The sequence below is a fragment of the Brassica napus genome, chromosome A2 (genome assembly GCF_020379485.1).
Source record: "Brassica napus cultivar Da-Ae chromosome A2, Da-Ae, whole genome shotgun sequence".
Taxonomy (NCBI): Eukaryota; Viridiplantae; Streptophyta; class Magnoliopsida; order Brassicales; family Brassicaceae; genus Brassica; species Brassica napus.
The window spans coordinates 12,239,017-12,259,163 of record NC_063435.1 but is presented as its reverse complement, the minus strand read 5'-3'; the positions used below and the strand labels follow the sequence as shown (position 1 = coordinate 12,259,163).

The 20,147-nt window shown below is 32.5% G+C and overlaps 3 protein-coding genes across 5 annotated transcripts; 1 reads left to right on the top strand and 2 right to left on the bottom strand.

Moving 5' to 3' along the window:
* Nucleotides 1-502: 502 nt before the first annotated feature.
* LOC106379480 (tRNase Z TRZ1) lies at nt 503-2,200 on the bottom strand. The gene is made up of 8 exons (XM_013819421.3): nt 1,891-2,200; nt 1,657-1,819; nt 1,508-1,578; nt 1,332-1,427; nt 1,126-1,239; nt 982-1,050; nt 830-904; nt 503-741 (listed from the first exon to the last, which is right to left on the bottom strand). The coding sequence occupies exons 1-8, from the start codon at nt 2,089-2,091 to the stop codon at nt 667-669; spliced, it is 864 nt and encodes a 287-aa protein (XP_013674875.2). The 5' UTR covers nt 2,092-2,200; the 3' UTR covers nt 503-666.
* A 1,485-nt stretch (nt 2,201-3,685) lies between these two features.
* LOC106381380 (protein IQ-DOMAIN 31) lies at nt 3,686-6,846 on the top strand. 3 transcript variants are annotated; one of them, XM_013821285.3, is made up of 7 exons: nt 3,686-3,827; nt 4,422-4,530; nt 4,638-4,871; nt 4,949-5,152; nt 5,314-5,388; nt 5,478-6,399; nt 6,494-6,846. In XM_013821285.3, the coding sequence occupies exons 2-7, from the start codon at nt 4,447-4,449 to the stop codon at nt 6,523-6,525; spliced, it is 1,551 nt and encodes a 516-aa protein (XP_013676739.2). In that variant the 5' UTR covers nt 3,686-3,827; nt 4,422-4,446; the 3' UTR covers nt 6,526-6,846. The 3 variants fall into 3 exon arrangements, with proteins under 3 accessions (XP_013676739.2, XP_022558707.2, XP_022558711.2); XM_022702986.2 differs by having other exon boundaries at nt 3,737-3,917; XM_022702990.2 differs by lacking the exon at nt 3,686-3,827 and adding an exon at nt 3,965-4,091.
* A 267-nt stretch (nt 6,847-7,113) lies between these two features.
* On the bottom strand, nt 7,114-7,991 carry LOC106379479 (gibberellin-regulated protein 6). The gene is made up of 3 exons (XM_013819420.3): nt 7,740-7,991; nt 7,631-7,658; nt 7,114-7,536 (listed from the first exon to the last, which is right to left on the bottom strand). Exons 1-3 carry the CDS (start codon nt 7,833-7,835, stop codon nt 7,355-7,357), a joined length of 306 nt encoding a protein of 101 aa, XP_013674874.2. The 5' UTR covers nt 7,836-7,991; the 3' UTR covers nt 7,114-7,354.
* Between the last annotated feature and the right edge of the window lie 12,156 nt (nt 7,992-20,147).

Sequence of the window (20,147 nt, the reverse complement as noted above, 5' to 3'; positions counted from 1 at the left end):
TCGTTACATAAACGACTCACTAATCATTTTTATCAATTAATATATAATGTCTAAAACATGTGTTTTACTATTTTGTTTAGTCGATGCAAATACCTTTTTTTTTATATGTCAAATTATTAATGACACAATACACATTGGTCAAGAGTTCATAGAAGAAAAACGTGAATAACAAATGGTGTAAACATTTATGCAAAGACTAAAGACTAAAGCCTAAAGTTCAAATGTTCACACTCCCTATTTTAAAAGTACCAAACTTATTAGTTGTTACATAAACAAGTCACTAATCATTTTTATCAACTAATATTTGTCCACATGCCAATTTATTATGGGTGGTTAGGAAAAAACAAGAGATTTGCTTGGGATTAATTAGCAATTAATTATTCGGATATTAAGCCTATATAATATTCCCTCAGTTCTGGTTTTCTTTAAATAATCCAAGTGCTACTAACTGATCATATATTGTAGTTTTTCATGCAATTGAAATTAAAATGAAAGTCAACAGTAAAACTAAAATTCGTACGGATTTATTAATTTAGCAAATCACATAAACATCTCTATCTTAGAAAGTCAACAACAAGGGTACATATAACGTTTACAATGTGGGATACAAAAACTTGGGAAACAAGAAAAACCAAAGTGTGCAAAACCTGCAAGAATGTCTACTGTTTAAAATCCTTGTGTTAAAGCATACACACGTCCTTTTAAAGGTGGAGGCAATGCAGAAACTGCAGCTTCGATTTCCTGTGAAAACTCACAAATATCACTTACTAAACGGAAAAGAGTAACTCTATCTCTACTTGACAACCAGGACTGGACAAAGAAAACACACCTTCACTGTATACCGAGCCGAAAAATGGATCAGCAGGATTGCTTTGTTTTCAAACTTTTCAGCATGCTTAACTATCTGCACTTTTCAAGTAAGGATAGAATGAGAGACAGAGAGACTAACAAGGTTTTCAAAGAGACAAGGAGGAGCCTAACCTCAGATAAATGAATATGTCCATAATCCCTAGCGTGCTCTACGGATACTGAATCATCAAGAAACGTGCTCTACACCAAGTGGAAAGATGAAAGAATCAAGCACATTGTCCTAATTCAAATAAATCAGCAGGAGAAAATAATCACCTCCATGACGAGAACCCTTGCCTTGAGAGCATCAGCATTATTTTCATCAAGTACAAAATCAGAAGTTGTATCTCCGGTAAAAGCGACTTCAGGAGTTGTAATGCTGTTTGTGATCTGCCATCCAATATCATTCAGGCTTATAGCTTAGGAAAACACTATTGCACAAGGAGCTAGCAATAGCAATATAAGGGAAACCAGAGACGAACCTCAACACCAGAAGCCTTGAGGTTCTTAATCTCATCTGAAGGAAGGCCAACGTACTCTTGCTTGAGTTTATGTTTAGTTGAGTAAACTACATAACCCTGCAACATCCCACAAAAAGAGTCTCAATCCCACAAAGAAACGATTAGTAAGTAAGAAGAAGACATTGAGAAAACTCCACCTGGCTATGAATGACATGGTATGTCTTAAAGGCTTTCACTTTAAGATCTTTCCTGATAATAAACTCTTCCCCTACACCAAGAAAGTGGAGCAAATTTAAAACAAAACCAAACCCCCTGCAATGGATGGTAGAGGGGTTGTATCCATTACCAATGTCCAAGCCAACAAGATTATGCTTCAGCTCTGAAGAATCTAGCTTCCTGTGAACCTCGAACAAACTCTCAACACACTCCTTAATCGATGTGGGAACTATAATCGTTGGAGGCTTCATCTTGTACAACCCTCTAGTCGCAACATACATTGGTAATCCACCCTAATGAAAACCGTAAAGTTTACAACTTTTGAGAATGTGAGACTAAAGGAAGAAAAGGGTTTTGGTCTTACGATGTGATCCATGTGGGAGTGGGAGATGAAGAGGAAGTCTTGAGAGATTGCGCGATGTGGGCAACGGCCGATGTCGAAAGCTAGACGGAGCGAAGGGAACATGATGCAAGTCTCGTGACCTCCGATGGATAGTCCGTCGATTGGGTAGCCTTCGATTTCCATTAGATGCTTCTTCTTCTTCGTCTCCGTCTCACTCTCCATTAACTTTGTTCTGCTGACTTTGAATCTTTCTCTCCTGAGGAATTGAGCACAAGGTGTTCGATGAAAAGTCGCAGAAGCTTTTTGCTTACAGTATGATGATTAGAATCAGGTTTCTTCACTCTTTTTGATTAGGCTTTAGCCCATAAGGCCCATAAGGCCCATAAGAGTTAGCCTCCATAATTACGATACTACAGCGAGCGGTTGAGGTCTACGCGTGGTGGGCCTTATGAAATTCCCGATGCGCATAGAAGAAGAAGGGTATTATTGTAAATATAATACGAATGCTTCAGATGAACGTCGCGGCAATCTTACACTTGCTCCCGAACAATGTGAAGCTATTTCAATTCGTTAGAAAAGAAATCTGTAACGCTTTCTTCACTAATTAACAATTTTTAAAATATTTGAAGTGATTTAAATTGTACGACTCATACACAAATTAAAATATCTTTTTAAAAGGTTTCCCTCCTAGAGGAAAAACGTGCAAGAGAGAGAGAGAGAAAGAGAGAAAAGCTTTGTTAAGGGGATCCGGCGGTCGGTCAGCGCGTGAGCGTCCGTGCCGCCGCCGGAAACCTTTTTTCTGTTAGATTAAGTTGCATGTCCTATTTCCTCTTAGTCTCCTCCGGTTTCCGTTTGTCGGAACTCTGGTCAGCCATCAACCGCTCGCGGGTTTTGGTCTTGGAGTCACGACGCGGCTGCGGGAAGGATGGCGCGGTGAAGACTTCGGTAGTTGTTTCCTTTTCTCCGGGAGACGGAGGCTTTCAAAGTTCCGTCGCCGCCGGTCCTTGTCGCCGTGGCGGGGAAGCTTTTTCAGTTCCGCCGTCGTCGGCTCTAGTTCCCGGGGTGTGAAGGCTTCCACAGCCTTGCGCCGCCGGCTTCCGGTTCCTAGTACGATTAGGGTTTTATTTCGCTAGTCTTTTAATTTTGCGGTTTAGATGTGTTGTTCGGTTATGTTCTCGTCGGAGGAGAGTGAAGCTCTCCGGTGGAAAGGGTATGATGCATGCGACGGTTTTCTTTGGGTTATGCGGTTAACGGTGACGACGGATGAGATCTCGCCGCGGCGATTGATTCTCTCCGTTTTTAGAACCCAAAAGATGATGGCGGTGATGACTAGAGGAGCGATAGACGCCTGGTTTGCTCCGGTGTTCCGAAGGTTAGAGCGCCGGCGATGACGTGATTCAGTGGTGGAGAGACGATCCTGCGACACGTGTAACCTCGAAGTCGAGGATGGAAACACGTGTCCTCGCATCGAAAAGGACGTCACGCGAGGCGGCCGCTTCCAAGAGTCGATGACTTTAGGGTTTCCCCAAGTTGGGCCGGATGTAATGGGCCCATTTGGATAACGAATTTTAGTCCGGGTTAGTTTTTTAGTGGGTTTTTTTGTAATATGCTTTCTGGGCTTGGCCCGATTCCTTTAATATAAAAACTTATTGATGGAAAAAAAAAAAAAAAAGGTTTCCCTCCTTCAAGTTCTGAATTTTGATTTTATTTTGCTGTCGAAAGTAAATTAATGAACTAAATATGGAAGATGATCCAACGGATGAAAATGAAAGGCGTAAGATGGGAGTTTCTGGAGATGCGCTTACTTTTTGTGGGTTAAAAATTTAGAAATATAAATATTTCTCTCTTACCTTGTGGTCACTGAAGCTAGAACCAAAGATGAATAGTACTCCGGGAAGAGGAATAGAGAGAAGAAGAAGCATTTAACTAAAAAAACATCTTAGCTCTCTCCCTCACGGGTACATCCCTCTTCTTCTTCTTCTTCTCCTTTGTTGTTTTTGTTCCTTGTCGGAATCGAACTCGGGGTGTTAGAACAGAGATCCGACCGGGTACTTAACTCGAACCGACATTTTAGGACATTGTTCGAGTAGTGTTGATTCTAGAGAGTGGTGTTTTGTTGTTTGATTCTGTCGGTGTGTGTGTTTTTGTTGTTCAGTTGGAGCAACAAGTATTGTGTTTGTGGATTTTAGAAGTCACTCCCTAGGGTTCTTCTTGCTTGCAGTGTATGTTCCAGATCTGTGGTTCCTGACTTTTATTTTGTCACATTCCAAAAATTTGTTAATTTCTAGGGTTAATCATTGTGTTCCTTATGTCCTTTCTTGATTCTTTCAGTTTTGCTAATGATTAAGATTTTTTTTTTTAAATCTTTTTAACTAGAGTTTGATTATAACAAAATGATGCCATCTTTTCTTTTGCTATAACTAATTAATCAAACAAATGGGTGATTATAAATTTTCTAAATTTTGAATTGTTATACGCTTCAGTGTGGATCTATGATTCTTTCTTTTGCTGACGTAACCTTGTTTAAATTTTTAATTGGTTGGACAATGCAGGTGTGTCTTTTAGTTACATACCATCATGGGCAAGCCTGCAAAGTGGTTTAAAAATGTACTGCTTGGAAAGAAATCCTCTAAATCTAGTAATGGTTCCAAAGGATATGAGGTAACACGCTTTCACAACAGTTTTCTACTTGTACATGATGTGATGAAGATGCTTCAGTGTTAGTCTTTACTTGGTTAAATTGGTCTAACTACTGTTATAATGTGCAGAGAGTTGTGAGTGGAAACGAGCTAGTGGTTACTGCAAAGGTAGAAGAATCTGATGTAGTATCACAGCATGTAGAACCTGAAGAGATCTCAGATGATGAAATACATCTTCCTGAGAGCAAACCAGCAGATTCTCAAAATGCTGCACCTGTGCAAGACAAGTCACTCTCTGATGCAGAGAGAATCCAACAAGAGATTGCAGCAACGTTGGTCCAGGCTGCGTTTAGAGGTTACTTGGTAATATTTTCACCTATTTGGATTTAGGCTCCGCTCTCTTCCTTGCATATGATCTGATCTGAACTTGTTATGTGAAGGCTCGGTGTGCCTTTTGGGCACTCAAAGGCATAATAAGGCTACAAGCACTTATCCGTGGTCACCTGGTTAGGAGGCAAGCTGTTTCAACTCTCTGCTGTGTCATGGGAATGGTCAAGTTACAAGCGCTTGCTCGAGGAAAAGAGATCAGAAACTCTCACATTGGAGTTCAAGTTGCAAGGAAATGCAGATTGAAGATGCTTCAGGTAATGATGCTTTCGCTTCTTTGTAAGATCAAGTTCCCTTGGTGTGTGTGAACGGTTGCACTTTTAATACAAACTTAGTCGTGGTGGAGAAACAACTGTAAAGCGTCTAATTGATTTTCTCTCGTTAATTTAGAACTGTTCTTTTTTTTTTAAATGGTCAGGAGAACAAGGTTGTGAACTCTACAGATGCTTACCTTGGAATCAAGAAACTAACAGCCAACGCTTTTGCTCTGAAGGTACCCTTTGTTGATAGAGCTAAGTTAACATTATTGTGTCTCCTCTAATCTTAATTTTAAAGATCTTGATGGATATTTTTTGTGTACAGCTTCTTGCTTCATCGCCAAAAGTGATGCCTGTACACATACCCTATGATTCATCCAATCCAAACTCAAGCTCCATATGGTTAGAGAGCTGGTCAGCCTCATGCTTCTGGAAACCAGTTCCCCAACCTAAGAAAACAATAGGGAGAAGAGTCACAGAGGCTGAAACTGCAAAACCCAAGAAGAGTGCCTCAGTGCAGACATCTTTTGAGTTTGGTAAGCACAAACGCAGCTTCAGGAAAGTTCCAAGCCAGTCTGTAGAACCACCTGCTGTTGAAGATCCTCAGGTTGAGCTTGAAAAGGTTAAACGTGGCTTGAGGAAGGTGCATAATCCTGTCGTTGAGAGCTCTATCCGACCTCAACCAGTGCCTCATATAGAAGTTGAGGAGACAAAGCATGAAACCATAGAAGAAGCTGTGAAAGTCTTTGAGGAAAACAAGAAGCAAGAAGTGCCTGAGCAGCCTGATGAGGTGGAAGTACACACTCCTGGACCATTGGAAACCAATGAAGCACTAGATTCCTCGCTGGTCAACCAAATTGGTGAAGCTAAAGATGCAACGGAAGAGAAAACTACCAAACCAAACAGTAAAGAGAGTTCAGCAGGGAAGGAGAACCAGAAGTCAAGGAGAAAGGGTTCAGCTACTAACAAGACCGAGCGTGAAGAGAGTAATGGGCATCATCATCAGACTAGTCCATCAATCCCAAGCTATATGCAAGCAACTAAATCGGCGAAAGCAAAGCTGAGGCTGCAAGGCTCACCAAAGTCTGCTGAGCAAGACGGGACTGAGAAAGCCAATGTTCCTAGGCGTCACTCTCTACCGTCTTCAGGTAATGGCAGGATGACCTCTAGTTCTCCAAGAACAACGAGACTCGCTAGCTCAGGTGACAAAACCGGGAATAAGAAGGAGAAGCCTCTTCTGTCATCTGGTTAGTGCCAAAAAAAACCAACACATGCTTAATGAGATCAAACTGGATTTCTCCAAATCTCCCTTGCATCTAATCCTCTTGTTGACTTTTGCAGCAAAGACAACTCCGGTAGAGCGCAAGAGGTGATTGCTGACATCAGAAAGGTGTCGTTGTTGATTCTACAATAGCAACATTGTCAACATGAGGAATATAAAAGCTTAGATTTAAAGTCTGTGATTGTGTGTGTGTTTATGTTTTGGCCAATTGTTACCGTTGGCTGCTGAGTATCTGCAATTGTGAGTGTGTCCTAAGCCGGATAATGTTACATCACAAGGGTGGTGGAACTTGTTCTTTCTTCTTCTGGTTTTATCATTACATAACTTTAATTACTTTTTCAGATTTAAGTTTTTTTTTTTAATGTTTATATGAATCTGTGATTATTTAAGAATGTTCTTCATTGTTTACAAACTTTGGATGAAGTTTCTATGCTCGTTTCTTCTTTTGTCTCTATCATTTCTTCTTCCACTGATCCTCTGTTATTCCTTCCAAGAGATTCACCCAGAAAATGTTTAACCGAATATTTTAGCACAGAGAAACCTGAATAGTCTAGAGTATCTTCAAATGGAAGCTCGATCTAAAATGTTTTAACCCGAATATTTTAGCACACATTCACAGGTCTCGCCTACCACTTGACCACAGTATACGGGCGGTTTGTTCGATCTTGACGAAGCAAAATTACAAGATACAAATATATTTCTTAATTTGAAGGTACATAAACTTTTTGTATAGGGATACAACAAAATTACAAGATACAAATAGAAAAGAAACAGATTACTCTATAAGAAGTATGACATTGATGATACTTAATACATGTAAATAATACTAAAGTTAACTTCATTCCCTTATCATAACTTTGAAAACATACTAGAATTAATTTTATAAAGGTACTAAATAGGTTGGGGTTCTCTCATTTTCCTCAAGGACATTTTGGTCCACCTTGTTGAGTCTTCCAGTTGTTGTAACAAGGACACACTTGTTTGTTGCCGTAAGTGCCTGGAGGGACACAAAGACATTTAGCACAACACTTTTGGCAGAAAAACATGCATGGCTTATGGTACTTGGTGTTGCTGCACCTCCTAGTGCATTCCCCTCCACATTCTGCTAGTCGTGAACATCGAGTTTTAGTTTCATGTTTTCATAATCAGATATTAGATTAAGATTAAAACAAGATGAATATGTGGTTTTTACTTACGGTATGATTTGAGACTTCCAGCTCCATACTGTTCTCAAAACAAAATAAAATGTGTGTTTTAGCTCTTTTGTAATAACTATAGAGAACTGTAGTACTAATTAACACTTACACTTTCTGGATTGTACTCTGTTTCTTTTGACATAGTGAGAAAGATGAAAGAGAAGAGAATGGTGATAAAGAGAAGGTAAGTTATGAGTTTTGCCATGTCTTCCGTTGAGAGAGTAGATGTGTAAGTGAAGCTCTTAGTTCTTAGTTTGAGAAATTTATGAGTGTGTGACTACCAGTTGTCTCAGCTATTTATAGAAGGTGTGTGTAGTTCTTTTTTTTTTTTGAAACTAAACAAATAATGTGTGTAGTTCTTTAAGCCTTTTTAATCCATTTTATAATAACAGTTCCATATATGCTGCCATATCTGATACTAGTTCCTACCACTTGCTTGTTTAAAACACAATGCGTTTATAAGTTAAAATAGTTTCTTTCTGTTGAACAAAACAATAATTTAATTTGACATACAAATGTAAAAGAAAAGGCTAACAAATTCAAGAGAGAAAAACAAAAACAATTAGACACTCCTAGTCTACTACATACAAAAACATAGTTTCAACTCTCAGTGTTTTGTAACGAACATTAGTTTTGGTAACAATAAAGATAATAAGAAAATAAAGTGAAGAAGTTGATATCATTACACTCCAAATTATGAAAATTTTGGGGACAACTCTAAATTGTATAAAATGAAGGGTATAAAGGTCAAAGAGAGGAGTAACATGGGGGAGCAGTTACATCTCCATTGCTAGTGGTTGGGACCAACCAACAAGGGAACGATAAGAGCAATCTCGGCTAGGATTCATGCCTTTTTCCTCTTATCTATTATCAAGGTGATCAAGGAGAGCCGTTCGATGTAGAGCAGGAATCACGTGTCTAGATCTCAGAGATGGATATAGAGATGATGAAGACTTAAGAGGTGGGAAATAAAACGAAGAAATTGAGAGAGGGACAAAAAGGTAGAGGCAGTTTTCTTGCATGCATGACTCCATGTGCACTCACATGGGGGAAGATCTAAATGCTTACAACAAACTTAACGACTTTTCTCATGTTTGCATTTTCTGGTATAATTATTGTACCTATAACCGTTGTTGAGAAGGTTCAATATATTTAAAATTTATCGTTCTATAACTAAATCTGAAATTTTGAAGCGTTTACGAGTTCTTACATACTTATATAGTTGTGTAGATTTTTGGTTGTATTTGTTCTTGACGATTAAAACTTGTTATAGTTTTATAATGTAGTTTAATAAAGAGAAAGACATGAAATGAAAAGACCATAAAGATATATATAGCAATTATGTTTAAACATACTGTTAGTGGAAAGACATCTTTTTTACTACATTGACAATTGAAATTGAAAAGGATCGGACTACTTGGTACGTATGCGCTTTCACAATTTCTCTTCCACCAAAGAAAAAGAAAGACTAGCTAGCACACCAAAAAGGATGATTTTTAGTATGGAATCTTAATATTAATTCCTTAAATGAATCCTTATTATCACATATCGCGAATAATACCATTTGAATATTATTTGCGGTAAGTAAATTTTTTATATATTTAAAATTTATAACAATTTCGATAAATTAAATTTGTTGATACAAATTGATAGATATTTTTTATTGATTAATAATGTAAGAATAATATTAAATTTTATTACATTATATTAATCATCTTAACACATGCATCTCATATTTATGAAAAACTCAAAAAATAAACTACGATATATGAGTTTTAATATATATATATATAGTATTTATGTCAAATTCAGAAAATAGTAAGTTTGAAAAGATTCTATTATATTACTAAGATATAATATAAATTTATTCAGGTATGGTTTAGTTGCATTGTGTACAAAATTAATCAACAATATACTGAATTTAATATATTACATAATAAAGTTAGGGTTCTAATCAAGATATATCTAAGAAATTAATTAGATTACTTGAAGAAATTTCTTGATATAGATAAAAATTTGTCCTACATCTTTATATTCATATTCTGATAAAGATGAAAATCAAGTAAACTGCAATCAAATATAATATTATTTTATTATAACAAACTATAAATTAGATATTTAAAATAAACTAATACATGTTAAAACATTAAGCTACATATTCTATAAAAAAAATATTTTAAAGAATGCCTCAAGAAAAATATTTAATATAGTATAATACATAATTTTTGAAAGATATATTAATCTTACTTCTACTTGTTTAATTATTTATGTATATGTACTAAGGATACATTACATGTTATACTTATAATATATGAAACAAACCAAATGACACATAGAGATGGAACTTAGTTCATTGGTATTATTTGTTTGAATGTAAGTTTTGATCAATACAGTGACGTCCAATGCATTCTGTATATATATATTTTTTCTTCGAGAAAGACTGAAGCACAACAACTAAATTACGAACAACGCCATATAGTATTCACATATGATAGAATTTCCACTAATTAAAACATCTAACAAATTGGTTGATGTATATTTCAGTACATATCATATAACAAATATGAATTTAAAGGTTGGGTCGACCTAAATATGTAGATTTCTATCTTAATTCTTATTTTTACTTATTTAATTAAATTCAAAAAAAGATAAATTTAAATTGATGATTTCTCAGTCAAAATCATAAGAGCATGACAAATAAAAAATATATTATGGAGAATAAGATAAACAAGCAAAATTTTCTAAAAAAATATGAAGAATACGAAAGAAATATCACTTCTTCAATAATACTATAGATAGATTAGAATAAATTTTGAATTATCTCATAGAATTTTGTAGAGCTACTGTGTATGTATCCAATATTTGATAAATACTCATGTGAAAGGAGAAATATAATAAAATTCTCACCAATGCATGGACAAGGCCCAAGCCGAAGTGAGACGAATAATTCAAGATTTTTTCAGTTCTGATGGAAAAGGCCGAAACCGAAAGTATAAAAGAGAAAACATTAAAACCCCATTACTTGCTTTCTAAAAGTCCATATTATAAAATAATTTATCAATGTTTGAATGGATATGGTTGTTTTTGATAAACAATAAAGTACTCCAAATGACGATTAAGGCAACCCTAAATTAAACAAAGTTGCGATATTTTAAGGAAGAAATGGAGAAGAATACAGAAGGAAGTGACATACAGGGAGACACTCAGAAAGTAGATCTGATGTTTAGAGCATCTCTAAAAGAAACTCTATAACTTCAAATATAGAATTTTTTGCTCTCCAAAAAAAAACTTAAAAACTTCAAATTTAGAGTTTTAAGAAGTTAAACTTCATATTTGAAATTTCAATACTCAATTCAAAACTCTAAATTTGAAGTTTCATCTTTTTATTTGCATTTTGGTCTTTATAAATAATTATATCTCACATTTATGATTCTAAGTATTTTCTCATTCATAGTCTTAATCTTTAAAATTTTTGTATATTTTAAATATTTCAAATTTATTTTAATCATTGTGTGCCAATGCGCGACGGTTTGTCTTTAAATTTGTCATTTCCATTGCTGCAGCTAATTTGAATATATTTGCATCACTAATAACTAAAATGAGATTATAAATCATTTGTTAGTCTCACTCTGATATCGATTAAAAAAAATTTGAATAAAAGACAATATACCGACTGTACACATCATAAATAAGTTGATTTTAGGGTTTATGTGGTTCTGAACTTCACGACTAGGGCACGGTTGGTGAGAAACAAAGAGTCTTTTCAATATAATCCCCATGTTTCTTTCTTAATCCCCATGTTTCTTTGTTACCATTTGATTTTACAACATATTATTCTCGTGTTACACTTCAAAAAAGAAATATACTTTAACATCTATGATTTTATCTTTTGTAAAAACTGGAATATTATCATTTGAATTTTTAACAGTTTGTGTTCTTTTTTCTATAATGTGTAAGTATATATTGTCTCGAGCATATTTTGTTATAATATTCAACTATTGTGAGAATGAGACGTTCATATTTGCTAATCACCTGGCTTATTATGTAATACTCTTTTGTTTTCCCTACTGTTTTTAACTAAAGTGATCGTCTATATTTCTCATTCAGTTATAAAATTAATGTAATTTGTGATTTCGATTTGCAAAAAACTGTAGTTTATACTAAACTATGGGTAAATTTACGCTTCGCGAGGGATTTTATATTTTAAGAGTTTGAAATGATACTTTTTTTTAGATTTAGAGAGTTAATTATATACGTTTTTAAAATCATTATTTTCATGCTATTTTTGTGTATATATAATCTGAAAATATTGATAGTCCAACTCGCTACAGTTGACTAATTTGCATAATGTCAGAATTGTGATATTTGGTGACACATTTTTTATTTTTGTGTAGATGATGTAACTATTTTATTTATTTTATGCAATCTAGTGTTATGTCTACTCTTATATGTTTTTTGTCGGTTTTTTGTATATTGCATCACTCATCCGGACTTTGCAACTAGTTATCTGAATTTCTGTTGTTACAATCAGATTATGATAGTATTTTTAAATTTGAAATCATTAGTTTTTTTTTTAAATATTTCCATAAGTAATTGGGCATAGTAGTCTTGCATCTCTTTCTTAAATTCTGAAACTAAACTTTTCCATGTTGCTAAGATTACTGTCACTGTGATGTTGTCATGTAATTGTTGTTTTGTGTTTCAATAAGTTGTTAACTAACATAGTAATCTGGTTACTCTAACTTTATGAAGCGACTTCTTGATACATTTCCAGCATTGGTCCACTTAAGTTTTGCTTAGTTCCATCCAATCTTATCCAAGTATACTTTTTTTTTTTTGCTAAATTATCCAAGTATACTTGACTATCTCAAACTCTTTTTTTTTATTTTATAATATCATTATGTTGTACAGGTAAATGTCATTGTCATACAAACCTTTTATTGTTGTTGTATTCATATATATCAGTTTTGTTGTTTTGAAAATGTTCTTCTATGCCTCGAATGTAATTAGCTTTAAAGTTGTCGGTCGAGAGAGATCATGTTATTAAGTCGTTGTATATGTGCAATGATTTTAGTGGATAGATCGTCAATGAAGTGTAGATTGACAGACATGGCAGTTTTGTGCGGCCTTTGCTAAAATCAGCTGTGACGCTTATTCAAGAAAATAGTGATATTTGTGAAATAATGCCCACTTTCGTTATGGTGTTTTTCAAAGTGCGAGAAATGGTGTTATGATGCCATTTTATTTTCTTTATGAGTGTTTGACAATGCCTTAGTGATAGTAACATGCATAATATTTTCATTATTTCATTTATAAGATCTTGTAACTTTTTTATTAAAAAACTGTTTTGATTATGTATTAGACATTGGTTGTACTTTGCCATAATTTTCGTTTTTATTTCTCTAAACTTGACCTTGTGACCACAAAGGAGGAAAACATACATGTGAGATTTTCTTTTGTGGTTTGGGCAGGATAAAATGTGAAAAATATTATAAATGGATTTTTCTCTTTTGTGTTCTAATGATTTTTTTCTATTAATTTTTGATGTCTACATTTATATTTTTACTAAATTATATATTTTTACTAAATTTTTCACAAAACTAAACTTATATTATGTATTTTCATTAAATTCCTATTTTTTATTTGTTATATTTTGTTATTTTTAATTTTCAAACTGATTTTTAAAATCTTTGTATTCCTTATATATCAATTCTTGTTGTGACTTTATCATTTCTTTCGATTTCTGTAAATTTATCTAAATTTGAATTTGGTGACAAAGAAAAAAAATTCTATTAGATTTACGCTTTTTCGTTGCCGTAGGTTTGACAAACGTGAAAAACAATACTTTAAATTTTTTATTTTTAGTTTTTGTTCTTATGATTTTTCTATTATGTTATGTTATTTTCACTAAATTATTATTTATTCACTAATTTTTTTTCACAAACTCAAGTTACACTGTATATTTTAATTAATTATTTTTCTTTTTAATGTTTGTTTTACATGACTCTTTCTAAATCTAGATTTTAATTATATATTAATTTTTGTTACCATTTTCCATCACTTCCTTTTTTATAAGATTAATTAAATTTGGTGGTCGAAAAGAGAAAAAAATAATTCATGAGATTAATTTATATATATATATATATATTATTTCGATCTCATTCATATTGTTTCGATTCATGTTATATGGATTCGGTTTGGATATATCTGAAATTAAATCCAAAGTTTTAAAGCAAAACTAAGAAATTTTTTTATTTATATAGAATTGGATATTTAATGTACTTATTGAAAATTTAAATATATATTTTATATATAATTTTACAATAAATATAGAACTGAATATTTGAAATACATATTTATGTTTCAAATATTTATATTTGTGATTAATTTGGACTTTCATATCGTTTTCAGATTTTTTTTGAGTTTTTTGCTTTTCCGGGTTGTGAGTTCGGGTTCGACTAATAACACTTCAGGTTCGGATATATGATGTACCACCGTACAAGACCTACTCTGGGATTATTTACATTTCGTACTGGGTATGGATCATTTTTTTTTGTTCTGCGTTTGGTACAAACTTTGGGTTACATATTTAATGTCCAAACCTACTTTAAATGAAGAGAAAATGTTATATATTAATAATGTCGAATAAAAAATATGACCAATAATATTATAGAGTTACACAATATGTAATACTAAAATGAAAATTATATATTTAAAATATTTGTAAAAATATCAAATACATTTATATAATGAAAAAATATCCGCACGAACGTGCGGGTTAAAATCTAGTTTATTTTAAAAATAAAATACGCAACTTCTTTCGAATCACAAACGGTCCACACATCGAATTTTCCTTATCGTCTAGGTTAAACTCTACTAGATTTTGACCCGCACGACCGTGTAAATTTTCTTTAATACTAAAAAAAATTTGTTATACAATAAAATATATCGATTAATATAATTTGGTGTTATATATTATCTAATTTTATAATAATATTTGTGTGGCATATAGTATTATTACTATTAGATTTTTATAAATTTGGTATTTTTGTAAACAAAATTTATTTTATTTCTAAATTTGAAATATATGTAGAAATCAAATTATTTAACAATACTAATTTACATAATTTTTGTTTTATTTCTAAATTTGAAATATATGTAGAAATCAAATTAAGTTAAACAAATATAATAGAGAATTTGGTATATAATGATTAATTAAACCAATTTATTATAGTTGTTTAAATAATAAACCAAATTAGTTTTGAACTCAGGAAAATACACAAACGTTAATAACAATAGACTGAAATCTTATATATACGATATGAATAAATATAAATATTTCATCTATGAAAGGAGGTGTAAGTTAATTGTATTACATGGTAAAATCATTTAAAAATATGGCTTTTAAGTAGTTTAAATTAATTGTATTACAATGGTAAAATCATTTAAAAGTATGACTTTTAAATGGTCTAAATTGATTAAAACCGCATATGAAATAAGGGAAAATGGGTTTTTAATTCCTCAAGTATTTTAAATTAGCATTTTTAATACCCAACTACAACTTATGCAGATTTACTCAAAGTCATTATTAATTATGCAAAATTATAACTCATCGTTAGAGGCGATAATCTAATATATTAAAACAAAAGTCATGACTTTTTTTCATGTGTGATTTTTTTTTAGTTTGGACCATTCCTAGAAAATATCATATTTTACATAAGTTCATTATTATATCTTTTAATATCTTTATCTTTTTATTTGAAATACAAATGAATATATTTAAAATGTTCTAACAAAATCTTTTTAAAATCTTCTTAGAATCTTTTTAAATTTACTTTTGAAAATTAGTTAGTTTTAATTTAAATTATCATAAAATATAATTAGAAACTAAAATTGAATATAGTTTTGATTTATAAACGAAAATTTAAATAAAATGAAATTAATTAATTTCAAAAAAACATTTACTAATAATTTTTAAAGCTTTTGTTAGAAATAAATATTTATTTCTATTTTATTTTTTTCAAATTTGTTTTCTAATAAAATAAAAATCATGATTTTTTGATGAGTGATATTTTTATTTGGAAAATCATTTAAATTTTCTATTAAATGTATATCACTAATGCTAATATATATAATATTTTTAACTACTTTAATCATAATATCTTTTATATCTTTTATTTTTTTTAAAAAAAAATTAAAATTCTAACAAATCTCTTGAAAAAGATTATAATAAGATCTTAATTGTCATAAATTGAATATAAATATTTTCAACTAATTTTGTAATTAGTAATGAAATGTTACTAAAAGAATAAAATTATATCCTATTTTATCAATTTTATAATAATATCTATCATTTTAAAATAAAAACGTTATATTGAAAAAATATGATAAAATTATTTTAAATTGATAAGTTCACATATTTTATTTTCATAAATATAAAATATTTATGCTAAAAATATAATATGTTGGTAAAACGGGTTAATATTAGTAAACTATATAATACATGTATAAAAATTTATCTTATCTTAAACTTTTTAATATACAGTAATTCATTATAGAAAATTAATAAACATTAAAAAAAATTACTAAAAAATCTAGCGATTTGAATTACGGATCATGATTATAATAAATTAAATACAAAATTGTTTTCACATATGTTATTTCATGCATTAAAAAATATAGTTTAGTAATCAAACGCAAATTCAATAGGACACATATATAATAAGCAACATATATATGTGATGATTTTAATTTACAGCATGAAAACTATAAAATTATTATATTTGGCATAGTTATACAATTAAATATGTGAGTAACAATAAAAATATATAATAATTATGTAAAACAAATATTTATATATATAAATGTGAAAATATATACCCGCACGGTTGTGCGGGTGGAAATCTAGTTATAATTAAAAAGGGAGAAAGGGAATGACTTTTGCTTTCAAATCAGATTATATATGTATATTATAGTTAGGCATCTTTGGTTTGATTTACCTCGTGCTTTTGAAAATGGTATCTACTATTCAATTGTTTTTTTTGGTAACATTACTATTCAATTGTTCATAATGATTATTGAACTATTTAAGCTCATCTACCATGAGCACATTATCTCCTCGTCAAACTCATGTTGATTGTCTCCTGCATATTCATTTTCATGTGTTCTTCCCTTTTAAATTCTTTATTTTTTCTTGGGTATTATTTTAACTATGATTATTTATAGACGTCATTTGGATACATAAATTCAGTTTTGGTAAAACCTAATCGAGATTAGACACACATATATCATCAGTACTTTAACATGAAAGTAGCAAGTGAATGTTGTTATTAATCATACATGAAGAGAAGAAAAATATCCAAGGAACATAAAAATTGAAGTGCAGAAATTACTTTTATTACAAGGCATCAAAGAAACTACAAATCAGAACAAGGTCCCTTCTCGTAAAAGCTAACTCTGCAAGTCTCTTGAGCTGAGCATGAGGGTCTTCTTTCATTTCCTCGTACCTCATGACATAGATTCAAGAACGTGTCTATCCACTTCTTTTTTTGAGATAGCTGCACCTGAAATACCAGCGAGACATTAATGTGTCCTTCACATCTCTACACAGATAGACGATCTTGCAAGGGGAATCGTTGATTGTTTCTTGCAGCGAAAGCAACGGCATGTGAATGGAGAACATCCTCCTCGGTGATGATGACAAGTTGGTATTCTTCATGTCCGGTGTTTGGCTATACTAGAGCATGTGTATTATTGGATAGCAAAGGATGATCATCAATGTAAGAAGAAGAAGGGTGTTTGGATCTCTCGAAGAGGGAAACTGTGAGAACCTTGAGCCAAGTTGCACCTGATTTGGAGAATGAAGTAATGATAATACCATTTAAATTATTATTTTTTAAAGTTAATTGGTTTTTGAGTTAAAGAAAAATTCAAAACGAAAACGATCCAAAGAAAAGTTAACCCACTGAAGAAACAATAATGTGGTTTCGAGAGTCATGTAGAAACCAGAAACAATGCAACCCAAACATAAATACTGTAAACCAAAAATCTAAAAACAGAGTAAATCGTTTTCTTCATAAAACTGAGTTAACAAAATAATCTCAAGTGAAATGTGAAGAACAGAAGCTAGGATAAGAAGCCAAATCCTCCTTGTGATGCTTGAGAAGGTTGAGAAGTTTGAGAAGCTTGAAAAGCTCCAAATGATGAAGACTCTCCCTACAACAAACAATCAAAGTTGTACACGAGAAAAAATTGACAACACAATAAGAAAATAAGTTAAACGAGACAAACAACCTGTGCTTTCCTTGGTCATATACCTGATGCAATCCTTAGATTTCTGCCTATTAAGTCCAATCTCTTTCTCTGCTCTTGGTGTGAACCTCTTATTCCACCTATTAGTTAATAAAGTCCGCTTTGCATTCCTGACCATATTCTTTCTCCTAACCTCTGTCAGCATATCAAGAAGCGGCTTCCTCCTTGACTCTCTAACACTCCTATTGAAGGACTCAGACAAGTTGTTTAGATTGTCATTGCAAAACGATCCGAGCTTAAAGAACGCCCGAGACCATGTTGTTGGAGCAGTACTTTGCAGAGACTCATAAGCTCCAACATTGTACTTCTTCAGTGCCTCTAAGTTATCCCTAAAAGCTGCTGGTGTGTAGCTCCTTGCTATTTTCCAGAAAATACGCTCAAGCTCTATGTCTTTGTTTATCTTCTTCCAATTCTCAAGAACGTGTCGAGCACACATCCTATGCTCAGCTTTAGGAAGCTCTTCATGAACCGCATTTAGTATATCCTGTCAAGCAAATAACATATACATAAGTATAAATCATTCCAACAATATTTAAAAAAAAAAATATATATATATATATATATATATATATATATATATATATATATATATATATATATATAACAAGACTCACCCTGTGTTTGTCTGAGATTATTGTACAGTTTGATCCATCTTCAAGCCCCAAATCATTTTTCAAGAATTGCACAAACCATAGCCAATTAGGATTGTCCTCCACTTCAACCACAGCCCAGGCAATAGGAAATATTCTATTATCCCCATCTCTGCCAACTGCAGCTAGCATTTGCCCTTTTATATCCCATTTCATAAAAGCAGCATCTAATCCAATAATCGGCCTACATGACTGCCTCTAAGAAGTATTCAAGGCTTCAAAGCAAACATAAAGACGGTAAAATCTTTGCATGCTTCCTGGCACTGGTCCTGGGATTGTCACAACCTCCATTGTTGATCCCACATTTGATTTAAGAACCTCTTCTTGGTAATCCCATAGCCGAGCAAAGTGAGCTTCATGTCCATCCTTTCTTCTCGCTAAAAGCACTGATTTAGCTCTTCGACATTGTTCGGGTGAGACAATCATATTGTACTCCCTCTTTATCTCGTCCACCATCTCCTGTGACTTAATTTTAGGATTAATTCTAAGCCTCTCCTCAAAAAGATGCCCAATTGTTCCACTCTTAAAAAACTTTGTGTAACCGGATCTTACACAAATATGACTGTCATTATACACTTTCACCATTAACTTGTTTCTGCCTCTCTCAAAGGAACAATAGACCCTCCAATGACACTTTTCTTCTACATGTTGTGTACAGTGGGCACCAAGCCGATCAGATGGAGACTTGTAGAACTTAATATCATATTGTGTCTTCAAAGAGTACTTGAGAACAGTGTACTTGAACTCCTCAACAGTGTTAAAAGTCTTTCCTATCGCAAGAATGTCATCAGGCCCGTAGTTAAATTGCCTACCTTCTTCTTCCGCATCACGATCATCACTGAATAAAATCATCGTCCCAAATATCATCGCCACTATCATCGTTAGCATCATACAAATCACTTCCATATTCTTGTGCAGCAGCTTCAAAGTGAGAAGACAAGTCAGTCTCTCTGACCTCTGCTTCGAATAACTCATTCTCCTTATATCCATCCCTATCTTCAACTATAACCTCACAATCATCTCCCTCAACAGATGAAGAAGAATCCGACTCTGCAATCACCTCTTCGTTATGAATCTCTTCTTCTTTTTCAACAATATTAGTTACTCTTTCTTCAACAATAACAGGCCTATAACAAAAATTAACGTACTTAAATCAAACAAAAAAATTTACTGCACTCAGACATGATACAACATAGCTTAAGTGGTTACCTTTCAACCTCTGTCGAATTAGGAATTGTGAGCTCGACATAAAGAGGTGGTGCCCTCTGAACTGGAAGTTTATTCCGTTTTCCACTAGGGTTTCCGAAAAACGTTTTCACCACACTGATTCCAAATTGCTCTGAGAAAATCAATTTTAGGGTTCTTGAGTTTTGAAAGCAAAAGCCATGTTCCCTTTTTTCTTTTTTCTTTTAATTATAATTAACACCTCTAACGATGAGTTAACGTCTGATTTATTAAAGTCTAATTTTGCATAATTAATAATGACTTCAGGAATAAATTTGCATAAGTTGTAGTTGAGTATTAAAAGTGCTAATTTAAAACACTTGAGGAATTAA